At 40.3% G+C, this 14773-nt stretch overlaps 1 protein-coding gene across 2 annotated transcripts; it reads left to right on the top strand.

Annotated features, from left to right (window-relative positions):
* Positions 1-3980: 3980 nt before the first annotated feature.
* Positions 3981-14773, top strand: LOC111223756 (phosphoribosyl pyrophosphate synthase-associated protein 2). Of its 2 annotated transcripts, XM_022748017.1 has the most exons (12): positions 3981-4068; positions 5816-5851; positions 6197-6357; positions 8199-8251; positions 9695-9761; positions 9896-10068; positions 10338-10453; positions 11283-11338; positions 11655-11803; positions 11934-12004; positions 12925-13071; positions 13168-14773. In XM_022748017.1, exons 2-12 carry the CDS (start codon positions 5837-5839, stop codon positions 13324-13326), a joined length of 1167 nt encoding a protein of 388 aa, XP_022603738.1. In that variant the 5' UTR covers positions 3981-4068; positions 5816-5836; the 3' UTR covers positions 13327-14773. The 2 variants fall into 2 exon arrangements, with proteins under 2 accessions (XP_022603738.1, XP_022603739.1); XM_022748018.1 differs by lacking the exon at positions 5816-5851.

The raw sequence follows: 14773 nt of genomic DNA, 5'->3' as shown, positions 1-14773 counted from the left end.
TTCAGCCCTGCCTCACCACGCGGAGGGTGCGTCTACCGCGGCTACGAACAGCCTCCCTCCTCCCCCCTGGTCCCTGGACTAGATGAGACCCCCACCCCCCTAGAGCTCTAGCATATGATGGGGTGAGAGAGGCTGAAAGGGAGAGGGAGAGGGAGGGATGGATTAGGTGGGATGGAGGGATGCTCTCGGGTATCCCCCGCTTTAAGTGCAGCGCCACAGGATGGCGATGGGACCGGAGGCTACTGCGCCGATCCAGATTCCAGTAACAGCGCGCTGGCGTGGCGTGCGTGATATTTTGACGGTGGAGATGAATGGTCTCGTTTCCACGGTTTGCTCGCTCTCCTCATCTGTGATACCGGCTGGAGGCAGGTCGGTCTCCCGTGCAGCTGCACACCAAAACAACGATTAACCGAGCTCAAGTCAGTGCTGGATCCTCGCGGAGGGCAGGAGACGTCAAAACGGACTGATGTAGCGAGAAGCCTCGCGGGCTCACTAGTAGACACTGCGCGTGGATGATTGTGCGTTTAGAAATCGGGTGCGCGCGGTGTACGTTTCTCCCCAGGTTGTGCCGCTCTCGTGCTCTGCGTCGTAAACACAATCCACGGCTGCTGCCGCTGCTGCAGCCATCGCTCCGCGTGCGCTCGGGTACCTCTATTTGGTAATGATTTTCTCCGCGTGTGGGGGGGTGGGGGACAGGGGTAGTGTTGGGGGAGGGGAGCAGAGGGGGGGGGGGGGGCAACTAACACGGTCGCCGCCTGGTGAGGATCTTGCATCGCTTCTTACAGCTGGCCCAGCTCGTACCGCTAAATGGCTCGTGCTGCAACTTGGGGGCGGACCAGGAGCGAGGTGCTCTCCCGCCTCCTTTCTCATCTCTCTCTGACTGTCTCTATGGCGCTCCCTCTTTGCTTTATAGAGAGGCTGCAGAGATTTATTCAGCTGCTGGAAGACAGGGAGAGAAATGAATAAACAGTGTGTTCAACTCTCTTCGTCTCATTGCATCACCATTTTTTTTATTAAGCTAAATTAGCTACACCTGCATCATAGCTTTTTCCCAAGTGGTGTTAGAGTTAGATGTGATCCAGTGCAGCTACTACATAACTGAGACAAGGGATTTCAGACTCACAAATACATGGTCTTTTATAAAGACCCAAGAGGCAACATCAGAGGCTGAAAAATGAAGCCAACACTGAAGTACCTAAAACTGCAGTTCTTCAAATGACCACTTGAGGCTGGCTCCAAAAGTGAGTCAATCACCATAGACTCCCATGTTAAATTATCATCTGGTACTGGCTGACAGCCAGACGTTTTTCTGTGTGTGTGCTCCAGAATTGGTCCAGATATGTAAGTAGCATCTGATAATCCTGCTGTATATGGGCCAGACTCGGGCCATGGGACTGGGCATATACTGGGCCAGAAGAAACAAGCATGTGCCCCAAATATAGGCGGGATTTATTCAGCTAGCCCCTCCCCTTTTTCCCAGCAGATAGCAGCAATGGGCTACTGTCAAATACTACATCATATTGCACAGACCATTCAAACATAAAGCAAGAGCAAGCAAATTGGTGGAACAACTGGTAGCAGGAGGTTTTGTTGCCTTTGGACATAACCAAGATAGCTTTTTCACCTGCATTCTTTATGCTAAGTCGAGATAGCTGTCTGTTTGTGGTAGCATCATATTTGCCGTACAAACATGAGAGCAGTGTTTGTTTTTCCATCTACCTTTCAGCAAGAAGGCAACTCAGCATATTTCCTACAATATCAAACTATTCCTTTAAGATCCCTTTTTATGTCACATATCTGAGTACACATAGCTTTTATGTTTGGATAATGCCTTTCACATATTCAATTAATCTATTAACCTGGGCATTTATACTGAAACCTACAGCTATGTATCTACATGTATGCTGTGGTCATAAACTCAATTAGAGAAGAGCAGTGAATTTGACAACATCTAACATGTCTTCTCTCTCTATCCAACCTCCTCCAGATTTTTAACTCTCCTCTCCATTGTGTGTGTGTGTGTGTGTGTGTGTGTGTGTGTGTGGGCAGTATGCAGTGCTTGGATGCTGCTCTCTGCCTCCTCCACATATCTAGTGAGTTATGTAAGAACACTAAAAAGTAGCCCATATGGTACTGAGAGAGTATTTATAAATCCGTCCCTGTTAATGCAAAAGCAGCTCACTTACCCCGGAGCTGTGTTAACACTTACGTTTGATATATAAATGCTTCATTTTATAGAGTTTACCTGCTCCTCCCCTCCCCCTATCTCTTTTCTTTCTTTCTTGGTGTCTTTATTCTGGTATTGTTAGACAGGAACAGTGGCTTTGAGGCAGGAGTCAATATACATCCAAGGGATGACACTGTAGATTCATGAGACACTTGGCCATATCTAATTACAATCAAAGAGATCTGTCCTGTGTGTGTGTGTGTGTGTGTGTGTGTGTGTGTGTGTGTGTGTGTGTTGGTGATGGGAGGAGTGAAATTCTTTACCAGTGAGTGAGAAGTGAGAAGTGAGAAGAAGTTTCTGCTCGTGCATACGCCTGCAGACACGCCCTTTCATCACACACTGTGTCAAACAAACAAGCAAACAAAACAGGGACTGACATCATTAGAACCTGCATTGCTTTAAGGGACGAGGACAAATCGGATGTTAAAAGGCAGAAGAAAGAAAAAGGAGAAGAGGCAGCAGCAGAAGAACTCTTCAGATGCATATTTAATGAATGGTAGTGGTAGTTTTGGTATAAAGAAATATTTTGTTTGAATGTCACATTCTCACAACTGAATGAGATTTGTTTTTACCATCTCTGTCGATCTCAAGCCAAATGTTTCTCTTTCTGCAGGTACTCATCCTGACTGCATTTCAGGATCTAATTTAGAATAGTTGTTCTTGCAATATGTAGTTAAAGGGGAAAGGATCATAATTCTTATCAGGCAGAAACTTTTACATATCAAAACCATTCATATTTGAAACTCAAAAGTCACTTCATTTATCAACAACCTAAGTCAGGATGTTGTGTGAAGCATCTACAAAAAAACACTGCCCCCAAGTGGCTAGTCACAAATCATACAATTCCTACGACTGCTTTGGTGTTTATTCTCGTTAACAGGTCTAGTTCAGTTCGTTAAAAGGATAAAGGCACAGAGTTTGTACAAATATGTTTTAATTTGTAGAAATATAACCACTCAGCTGTAACTATTCACACCTGACTGACTGCAAGCAAAATATTAAATACTTTAAAATGAAACCGACTGACTGCTTCTCCTGCTTTGCTCATATTCATCAAGTCAAGTACAGAGTAATCCTAGAACACATACGTGTGGAAAATTACATTTTTTCTTTTTTAAGATTACATGATCATTCAAATAAGATCCCCAGTAGGCCTCTAGAATGACTTCAGTATTTATAATTTATACATTTGGATAATGGAACAAACTGACGCTTTGGTGCGCTGAATTGAATTGCACGTCTTTATTTAATGGGGCAATAACACACGCAAACAGCGTTTAGGCAGCATCGGCTAATGAAGAAAGAGCTCACAAACGTCAGCATACATTTGCACTTAGCGCATTTTCATTATACAACGTGAACAACTACAGAAGAATTATACTTCATGCACGGACCTTTTTGGACGCACCATAGGCTTGAGTTCACAATCTTCGGAAACTGAGCAATCTAGCGAACCTACATGTAAAAGTGGATTTTATCGGTAAATTGAAATTAGATTAAGTGACTGAACCTGATAGGGAAAAAGTGCAAACTACACTAACGTAAAACTTTTGCATTTCAAAATTAAGTGTCGACTGTGGACATCACTGAAACCACAGATTGCAATATATTACTTCTCTCTGATGAATGGGTTGTTTACGGGTTTAAAAAGAACACTTGAATGCATCTTAAGACCTCCAATGAAGTATTTCCTGGCCTGTGATTGGTCGAGCTGGACTTCCGTCAGAACAAAACCTCGCAGTCAGTCAGAGAGTGAAGGGAACAGGTTGAAAAGGAGCTAGGGGCTTGTAGATTCAAATACTGTTGGTTGCAGGTTGTAACCGGACTTAACACACAAGCTGGTGAGGATTCTTATCATCCTGTATTTCTATTAATAGTAATTATTGTGATTTCTACGTGTTACATAGGCATACTTGCATTCTGATGCACGAAAAATTAATTCGCGCATTCACGAGCTTTGCCACGGCAAGATTATTTTTTGCGAGCTATCGCGTTAGTACTGTTAGTCTGTTAACGGTAGCTAACGCTATGTCATCATGTCAGAGGCAAACGTTTAAGATAAACCTAAGCTAACGTTATCAATTTAACTGATTTCACATAACAGGCATTACAACGACAATACCACTTGACGGTTTAACCTCCATTCATTGTCGAATAAAATATGTCGCTGTTAATGGCAAAGTCCTGTGTTGTCCCGTTAGCTTAGCAACGTGTGGAAGCTAATGTCGTGACTGTTGATAGTTAGGATGAACGATTACTACCCTCTATTAAAAGCCTATTAAACGTCATTGACTCCTTTAAAACAATTTTCGCTGTTCTAAGACATGTATTTAAATACGACAATTAGCCGTCCAGTTATTGTAAAGCGTTTATATTATGGTTGCACATGGCATGTGATTGTAGCCCAGCCTTTTTTGTTTGCTGTGTTATTGTTCTCTAAACTTCCTTAAGTGTGAATGCAAGCAGACCCACAGAAACGCTTTCCCCATTTAAACATCTCAAACCATAGACTGTATATGCTCCCAAACACACATCACAAACAAATGCAAGGTAAACTAAAAATTAAAGAACATAATAATAAACAAAATAAAAAATCTGTGAACAAATTTGTAAATCAGTACAAAGATAATAAGCATGTATGAAAAGGAGTTTGTGAAAGACAAAAGCAGTTAAAGTAGATTTAAGATTTAAATAGCTTTGTTCAAGGAGGTAGGTAGTACAAAGACTGTTGGCCCTTCACAGTAAAAGCTCATTATCTGATGATTGGTTTGACTTGGCATGTGTTTAGGGCTGTAACCAACGGTTGTTTCCACTGCTGATTAATCTGCCAACTATTTCCTCGATTAGTTGGATCAATTGTTTTGGCTATTAAATGTAAGAAAATAATGCAAAATGCTCCTTATTATTATTATTATTTTTTACAGCTCAAGATGTCAAATGTCTTGCTTTGTTCAGTCAACAGTCCAAATCTAAAAGATATTAAAATGTAGTTATTGAGCAAAAGATACACTCTCACATTTGAGAAGCTGCAGTAATCAAATTTCAGGCATTCTTTGCTCAGATATGACTAAAACAATGACGTGTTTGTCAAAATAGTTGCTTGATTCTGTGTCGATTGAATAATCAAGTAATTGACTAATCATTGCAGCTCTATATATATTTATGAAGTGTTTCACAATAGGAAATTGATTTGAACTATTCCAAACTTCTGTGATGCCCATTTGGGTCCAACTTTTAAGCTTAGGAGTAAATGCATTGCATGGGTTTTCATAAAGGAGAGCCATTCTCTCCCCATCAGGATTTTTCCCACTGTATATTTGGTATATCAAACCTTATAAGTACTGATGTGAAATAATACACATTTTTTTCAAAGATGTAAGTGTGTTTTTTTGGATTTATGCCTAAAAAAAGATGGGGAATTTCAACTGCAGTAAAAGGATGATGCTGTGACACAGTTTAAAAGGAGAACTCCTCATTGCTTTTTGCAGGAAGCTTCTTGAATAACTCTGTCCCATTCTGAGGCAAAAGGAATATGTGTCCAGGTTTAATTATTGTTATGCTGAAGTTTTTGCTTTTTTGTAATTTCAGCACAGCTCAAAAGAGTGGAGAATGACTTCAGCAGAGGTTCTTATGACTAACTATCAGTCTGAATACAAATATAGATTGAACTGATGTTTTCTTTCCACCTTCACACACTCACATGTGTACCTACTCGTCCAGTCAAGGTTGAGTGATCATAGTATTTTTATATTCTAGTCTGTCTGTCATGATTGTGTACACTGAGGAGCAAGAGATCTTTAAATATTAATTCTCCCTTCAACTGAAAAACTACTTTTATGTTCATTGGCTTATTGTACGTCTTTAAAGACCAACAAAAATGTGTTTCCTGTTCCTCATTGACTTGAGATATGAAAGTTGACACAAAGATTTTAAAGGAAGTAACCGCTCCTCCCTCTCTCTCCACTGCAGGAAGGTCTCAGCGCAGCGTGGGTGCCCAGGGATCCACTGCCTGAGTGTGGGGAGAGCAGCGGCCGAGACCCCAGAGACATGAACCACACAAAGGGTGGCCTGGTCATCTTCACCGCCAACTCACACCCCTCCGGCCGCGAGCTGAGCAAGAGGATTGCAGAGTGAGTACAGAAGCAATAGCTGACATATTAAAAGCACGCGTAAGAGGAAACTTCCCATATTAGTCATTTGGGAACAGGTCTGCTGCCTCCTTTGTCTCAAATGAAGAGAAAAAGCAGCTTCTGCAGCTGTTGAATGCTGATACACTCTTTTCACTTATGCTTCTTGAAAGACAAGTCTAGATGTGCTGTGTTTCCATCTGAATTGTTGGTTCTCCATGTGCCAGCACATGTGCAATGTTTACAGTATGGCTGATCAGAGCGTGGTTTGTGGTTCAGCTTCACAAAAGACAACAATGGTACAGCAAAATATAATCGCTGTGCAAACATAATTTCAAAGACAAAGTATTTCCTGCAGCTTGGTAACAGAGCGTAGCAGGTTTGTTTCACCCCTGTCATATGCTGCAGAATTATCTCATTTTAGTATGTCCAACTACATTAAAGAAACAGTGAATATTCATTATTCATATTTGAATATTTATTTATTTTTCCTTTTTAAACAAAAGGAATCATAAAATATGTTGTTATGACAACTCTCTTTTGCCACCTCAATTTGCCAAAGAAAGGTTAATTTTGACATATTTAAAAAAAAAAAAAAAAAATTTTCTCTCAATTAAATTATATGCCGAGACTCACATTAAAGTAGTAGTTTGTCTGAGGGGAAACTAATTCAAAAGATTACTGAGAGAGATATTGAAACCTCTTGACTCCAGGAGATTGTCATGGTCTTTTTAGATGGAGGGTTACATTTCTGCTTCCCTCAGACTTTGTTTATCATTTTCAAATCATGAACACAGAGAAGCACGATGAGTAAGCAAAGGACAAATAGGAACTACTTACAAGTGTATTTATTGGAAACATATATGCAAACCAACAATATATGTTATACAAATATATGTTTCATTTAATTTATTAACTCAAAACAACAGAGCCATTCGACCTGCTCACCTTCCCTGTCACCAGCTGTACAATCACATTTAACCCTGTGACTGAGTGATACCCCCTCACTAAATAAAGTGAATAGTGTTAACACTTAAGTGTTAAATGTAAAGTTAATAAATAAAAACATACAAACATATTGTAGAAAATGTTGAAACTTCAGCTTTTCATAATGTGTAAAGATGTGAAACCCAGGAGCCAGAGGGCAGATATGGAGGCTTCAAATGGAGAAGAATAAGAAGTGACACAAAAGCTGAATTTATGCAAAATTGTCACTTGATCTCGAAGAATATCGATTCAGTGAAATTCATTACTGACCTCACCACCTGTTGCCTCTTTAAAAATAACCAGTTCCATGACGAGCTGCAACATTGTCTAGATTTCATCATGTTATGTGTAAACACAACATTCAAAAACTGCAAAACCAAGTGGAAACACACGTGATGCAGCCCTGGACTCTGAGAGTCTGTGCATGTTTATACCACATATTTGTCCTGGCCTGTCAGACACGAAATTCCATGCTGTGTATGTGTGTGTGTGTGTGTGTGTGTGTGTGTGTGAGAGGAGTGGCAATATAATAAAGCATTTTAACAGTTTACAGGGAGAAAATGTGCAGTGTGTTATGTTTCAAAAGTTGCCATAAATTCAAAGGAGAAATTTAGCAACAAATAAATCCATATGTACTGACAGTATGTAAATTTTTTTCAGTTTGAAATATATGTTCTCATGTTATGGAGAAAATAACACGTTTCATCAAGCATTCCTGCTGTCTGTATGAATATAAACAGACCTCAGCTACGTAAATTGTAACAACAGTTTTTGTTCAAGCCAATGAAGCACGTTTTGCTTTTAAAGCCTAAGCTGAGGTTCTCTCCTTCTCTTCCCTCTTTGTCCCTCTCTCTCAGGCGGTTAGGGGTGGAGCTTGGCAAGGTGCAGGTCTACCAGGAAGCCAACAGAGGTAAGATGATGACTGATGAGGAATGACTCTTTGTGCATGGTTAGATATTTACATATCAGCATATTCTTTATTTAATCAGACAGTCTCACTGAGATCAAGCACTCAGCAGCTGCAGAGATGTGAAGAGCAGACTAATCTAGTCATGTATTGAGTTGGAGAAGAGACATATGCATACAAGTCTGCATCATCTGCAAAGAAATGTATACAAGTCTGGAGTAACAGTGTTGTTTCTGTAGATAATAACACAGAACCTTGTGGTACACCACTGATTATTAACGGGAAAGTTGATCTGAGACTATTAGTACAGATAATCTGGGTTCAGACACATGCGTGAAACCAGTTCTGAGAGTGACTGTCCATGCAAAGACATTATTTGTTTATTAAGATGAAGTGGTTAACAGCATCAGAAACAAACACAGCATGTCTGTCAATCATAGTTTGTTAACAATTAAAGTAAACATCACTCAACCCTGCAAGGCAGTGGCTGCATAGTTCACTAGAGTACTTGTGTGGTATGAAGACACATGGGAGAAGGGCACACAGATAAATGATTGATAGCTGTTTTACTGTGTATGTCAACAGGTTAGTTGTTAAATGATGTGTAGCTGTTATTAGAATGTGTTGTGTTAAAACAACAAGTTCTGTGAACATAAGTCTGTTACGTAACATGATGATGTTATTTGCTGTAGCCTTTAACAGCATTGGCTGCAGAGACTTTGAATTCCTCTGCTGAGTTCTGATTATTTATGAGCATCAGACAGACTTTTCAAACTGTCCCTCCTCGCAGCTGTTTATTACAAGATACGGATGCAAGTTAGACAAAACAGAGCAAGTATTCAGCAGGCTACATATCTCAGGCAAGGTTCAAGGACAGGCAAAATAACTGAAAGGGAACTAAAAGACACTGAAAACTGTCTGAATGTACAAAATGTGTCTAGAAACTAATTGTATGCATTTGAAAAACAGAATGTACAGTGGAAAATACACATTTTCTAGTTAATGCATTAAATCATACAAAACCACGATGGCCCTTTTTTTAAATTCTAACTGCTGTGTTCTAACCGAGTTTCAGGTTTCTTAGCTCCCAACCTACATTAACTCTCAAACACTCACAAACACGTCTGAGTTAATGGCAGTTGTGTGTGTGTGTGTGTGTGTGTGTGTGTGTGTGTGTGTCATTTGGCTGTGGTGAGGAAGCATTGTGTTTTCTGTTCTCTTTTCCATGGGAGCCACATTGTTGGAATGCTAGTATCTACAATTTCACACTGTGTGTGTGTGTGTTTGTATGAGAGGCACAAAGGGCTCAGCCCTCTAATGAAGCTGTAAGGCCTTGCAGGCTTTGTTATGAGGTACGAGTGTGTGTGCACGTGCAATTGAATGTAAGTTTATGTGTGCATGTTTTCTTGCTACTCTCTCATTCTCACACCCTGTTTGTTTCCATAGAAACAAGGGTACAGATCCAGGAGTCGGTGCGAGGCAAAGATGTCTTTGTGATTCAGACAGTGTCCAAGTAAGAAAGAAAACACCCACAATTCAACATTTCAACATAGTTTTAACATTTTCCCCCTGAGACATCTCCTATCACATGTTTTATTAATACTGTCTTCCTCTCCATCTCCTCCCTCTGTCCCTCGGCTGTATCAGGGATGTGAACACCACCATAATGGAGATGCTGATCATGGTGTATGCGTGCAGGACATCCTGTGCGAGAAGCATCACGGGAGTCCTCCCCTATTTCCCCTACAGCAAGCAGTGTAAGATGAGGAAGAGGGGCTCCATTGTCTCCAAGCTCATTGCCTCTATGATGTGTAAAGCTGGTAAGTGGGAGAGAATTGATTTAAGGCACAACACAGGAGGAAAGCAGCGGAAAACTCACTTATAGCATGTCTTCACTCAAAATTACAACAAAAGAAAACCTAGGATCACAGGGTGCTTGTAACATTTACTATGAAAACTATACGGGAAGTAAAATACGATGACGTATTTACAAGACTAATCTGAAAGTACGTCTGTCATAGCTGCTGGTGAAGCCTGTGCTGTCATAACTGTAAACATTAATGCTGTCAAACTGACTGTGTTTGTGCAGGTCTCACACACCTGATCACCATGGACCTCCATCAGAAAGAGATTCAAGGTTTCTTCAACATCCCAGTGGACAATCTGAGAGCCTCGCCCTTCCTGCTGCAGTACATACAGGAGGAGGTAAAGACACACATTAATGCGCAACATGAATTGTTTTCTTACCTTTAACCTCACTGGGCACAAACTGTTGTTAATGGTTTATTTTTCCTGTGCCTGTATCATTCACTAAGCCCCGCCCCCTATAGTTACTATCGCTACGCTATTTTTAGATTTTTAGCACATTGTCAGGGAATCTGAAAGACTTCCAAAGTCTTTAAGTGCCTTTCTGTATGCACATGTTCAGACCTATACCAAACACAGTCACTGCTGTTAGCTTCTGTAGCTCGGGAGCTTATCGTCTCATAATGGGCAAGTTTTTTCTAATCTTTTTTCATTGGTTGATCCATCCATTTTCTGCAGCTTATAATTTCTTTACTTCGGTCGATATGACCAAAAAGGGTGCTAAATTTCATTCTGTGTGATTGATTTGATTTAATTTATCATTATTATTATTAGTAATCATTTTATTTTTCTAAAACAAGAAAACGGTCAAGTGGCTGAAGCTACACAACCTTGGCAGAAGGTCATCATCCTCACCGGATCATAAATGGAAATAAAGAAACCACTTTGTTCCTGCATTTCCGTACAGAGCTAGTTAATCCTGGTGTTTTAAGTGTGATGAGGAAAAATGTAAGATTAGCCTGTTATTTCACGGCCCTGTTTCACTTCTCAGTTTACATACATGGACAAGTAAGATTAAAGTTTGTTGTTTGTATTTTCAAACATTTTTTTTCACTTTCAGTGTTACAAGAGAAAAGTCTTTTAGGATATTGACTAAGCAATTTTGTTTAGCAATTGTATACAAATCTGACCTTTTTACATTGCATCCTCATTTTCCATGAACCTCCAGATCCCTGATTATAGAAATGCTGTGATTGTGGCCAAATCTCCAGCTTCTGCCAAAAGGTAGGCTCTCTGCACCTGATTAATGAAATCACCTTAAACTGTGCTGAGCCTCTGAGCTGTAACTCATTATATTTTAAGTGTTAATTAACATGTTAATCATACACATGTGTTGTTCCCTCTCTCACCACTCTCTGCTTGGCTGAGGAAGTTAGGGTCCAAAATTTCCGCTATGTAGCAGCGTACATTGCTGGGGGGTGCCGGTGACGTTTTATGGCAGAAAGTTTCTACTTCCTCTGAACAGCTGAAGGCTTCAGATAAAGGAGCTTAGTATGTTGTCATTAACAGCTGTTGTATTTGCGTTTCTCTCTGTGTGCAGGGCTCAGTCATTTGCTGAACGGCTGCGTCTGGGTATAGCAGTGATCCACGGTGAAGCTCAGGACGCTGAATCAGACCAGGTGGATGGGCGACACTCCCCACCCACCGTCAAGACCACTGGAGCCATTCATCCCAGCATGGAGATACCATGTAATACACACACACACACACACACACACACACACACACACAAATAAAGATAAACCATGTAAACACCAATTTTTGCAATATAAATAGGTGTGTAACTTTGTCTCTGTGTCCTTTTCATTTTTGTTTCCAGTGTTGATCCCTAAAGAGAAACCTCCCATCACTGTGGTAGGAGATGTAGGAGGACGCATCGCCATCATAGTGGTGAGAGCATACAGTTTGATTGGTTTAAGTGCATTATTATGGCCTTTCAGTGTAAATACAGAAGATTGTTTTTTTTTTATTTTTCTAGTAAGTCTTTCTTTATTTTACGTATTGTGTTTTGCTACATTTGAGGTCACATACGTTAAAGATTAACTGCAAACACAAAAACAAACAGTGAGAATGAGAAATGTGCCAAATCAGCGGCTGCAGCAGAGAAGAAGCTGCAGGTCGGCGTCCTGGCACTCAGCTGTGTCTCTGAGACAGATAAAGGAAACCTTCCCTACGGGACAATACCTTCATGATGCCATTATCAGTGGATGCAGAGACTGGTTTTCCACAGAGAATTGCTTATTCTTTTCTATTCTGCTGTAGCTGTAATGAGTTTTAGAAATCACTGTTTCAGTATCAGCCAAGAGAATGTGAACACCCATTTAATGACTGATGAAGGACTGGCAGAGATCCAGTGCCTCACGGTGTGATCCCAGTTTAGTTTAGAGCAAAACATCACACATGCTTAGAAAATACAGACTGTGTCAAAGTGAATGTTTAAAACAAAAATACTGTACTTTATGTAGATTACTGTACAGGGATACTGACTGCATCTGACAAATCAGTCCATTCTGTCAAAGTAAAATTTAAATTTTTAACTGAATATACATCAAAATTGTCAAATACAGAAACTCGGATGTTAGAGTCCATTTGAGGGATCACTTCAACTTACAGTCTAAAACCGAGTCAGTTATATCTCATTAGTTATCATTCTGCTTTATTCTATACATACAGTAACTTTTGACATGTTTAAGGAGCTATTTGTCATTCTGCCATCACTACATAGCTAATGTTAGTATTAACAGCTGTTTAGGTACCAGTCTGGAAGAAATGTGAGTTAAGCATCAAACTTCATTCCTTTACTCACTCAGGATGACATCATCGATGACGTTGACAGTTTTGTGGCAGCAGCGGAGACGCTGAAGGAAAGAGGGGCCTACAAGATCTACGTCATGGCCACACACGGCATCCTCTCCTGCGACGCTCCCAAGTTCATAGAGGAGTCGGCTATCGATGAGGTGAGTTTCTACTTTTATTTATTTCCTCTTCACTTTCTCATCTCTCTCATCTAATATTTCTCTCACACACTTTGTTTTTGTTTTGTTTTTTTCCAGGTGGTGGTGACCAACACGATTCCCCACGAGCTCCAGAAGCTTCAGTGTCCAAAGATCAAAACGGCTGACATCAGCATGATCCTGTCGGAGGCCATCCGCCGCATCCATAACGGAGAGTCCATGTCCTACCTGTTCCGCAACATCGGGGTGGATGACTGAACAGCCTGTCACACACATACAGACGAGCACACACACACACACACACACACACACACACACACACACACACACACACAGAGAGAAACATACTAACACAATTCCCATTTGCCTTCGTAGAACTCCCCAGACACACAGATGAATTATACACACAGAAATATCAGTTCCTTACTTGTATCATTACGCACAAATATGATGCTAATCCTTTCCTCTGAGTGCAGCTTAACATAGAAGATGACTGAACACAAACACACACACACACACACGAGCAAACACTTCCACTTATCTCCATAGTTGTGGCTGAACACATACTGATCTGTGTCCTAAGTGGACATTAATGGACAACTGCCTCTCTCTCCAATGGCTGCCCTCTTGTCAAACAGTACACAACTACCTTCTTTAGTTACTTCTCCAACTTCATCTTCAAAATGTTTTTTCTCCATATGTGTTTCCGTTGAAATTAACGTTGATGTTAAATCTGTGGTAGAACATGATATTTGTTGGCATTGAATGTCTTTTTCTGATACTTTTGGTAAAGGAGATTGTACTGCAAGTGTGCCAGTGCCTTCTACAGGACATACTCACAAACACACAGGCCTTCATCACTCCGATACACAACTGGGTCTCAGCTAACGTTACTGATTCATATTGGCCCTTGTAATTAATCCAGGATTATGCAGGGTTATAGCTGATTAACTTGTGTAGAATATCAGAGTTCATGTTTAAATACAAACCCCTGTCAGTTTTTTGTTTGTTTATGTTGTGTCTAAATATATGCTACTAATATAGTTAGTTTAGACTCCCACTAGTTAGCCCAGTTAGCCATACAGCGTCTGTGTGGTTGCCATAGCACTTAGATTTTAATCTGGTGTCAAATCTACTAATTACAAAAGTTGAACTGGAATTAATGCAGGACATATTTTCTCAGTCTAGTAAATTGGATGCTACAAACCTTTTTATGGCAGTGCACCTGTGAAATATGTTTCCATGAGTCATCCATAATAACGTTGTGTGCCATCTTTTCATTGCCTCCTCATATTTGTTGTTTGTTCATGCCACAAATGAGCAGTTCCCTTCCAGCTGCAGGGCTCTGCAGCAAAGAAACTCAGAGGTTTCAACAAAAAAAAAAAAAGAAAAAAAAAAAAGGTCAACACAGTTTTACTCTCTAGTTGGGAGTGGAAGGTTCTTAATCATTTGGAAATGTGTAAATTAATCCTTGATCCTGCGATCATGGTGAAAGAGTCAGAAGAAGTTTGTTAAAACGTGTGATACCTGAGTTTCAGACAATGAAATTCCAAATTGCAGCTGAAGCTGTCAAAGTAAATTGAAGCTTTTTTCTGACAAGCAAAACCTGACTGAAGCAGGTCTTTGTCACTTTACCAGATGTGTTCCAGAAATGTTTTGTATTTATTTTCAGCACTTAATCTGAATAAATGATCTATGAAAATAA

Source organism: Seriola dumerili, unplaced genomic scaffold (assembly GCF_002260705.1).
Source record: "Seriola dumerili isolate Sdu_G_001 unplaced genomic scaffold, Sdu_1.0 BDQW01000113.1, whole genome shotgun sequence".
Classification (NCBI taxonomy): Eukaryota; Metazoa; Chordata; class Actinopteri; order Carangiformes; family Carangidae; genus Seriola; species Seriola dumerili.
The sequence above is the reverse complement of the archived record's forward strand: the minus strand, read 5'-3'. Positions and strand labels throughout refer to the sequence as shown.

Coding starts and splice junctions, on each gene's coding strand:
- LOC111223756 (XM_022748017.1), top strand. Junction 8,252..9,694: donor CTACCAGGAAGCCAACAGAG/GTAAGATGATGA, acceptor TTGTTTCCATAG/AAACAAGGGTACAGATCCAG. Junction 10,069..10,337: donor CTCTATGATGTGTAAAGCTG/GTAAGTGGGAGA, acceptor GTGTTTGTGCAG/GTCTCACACACCTGATCACC.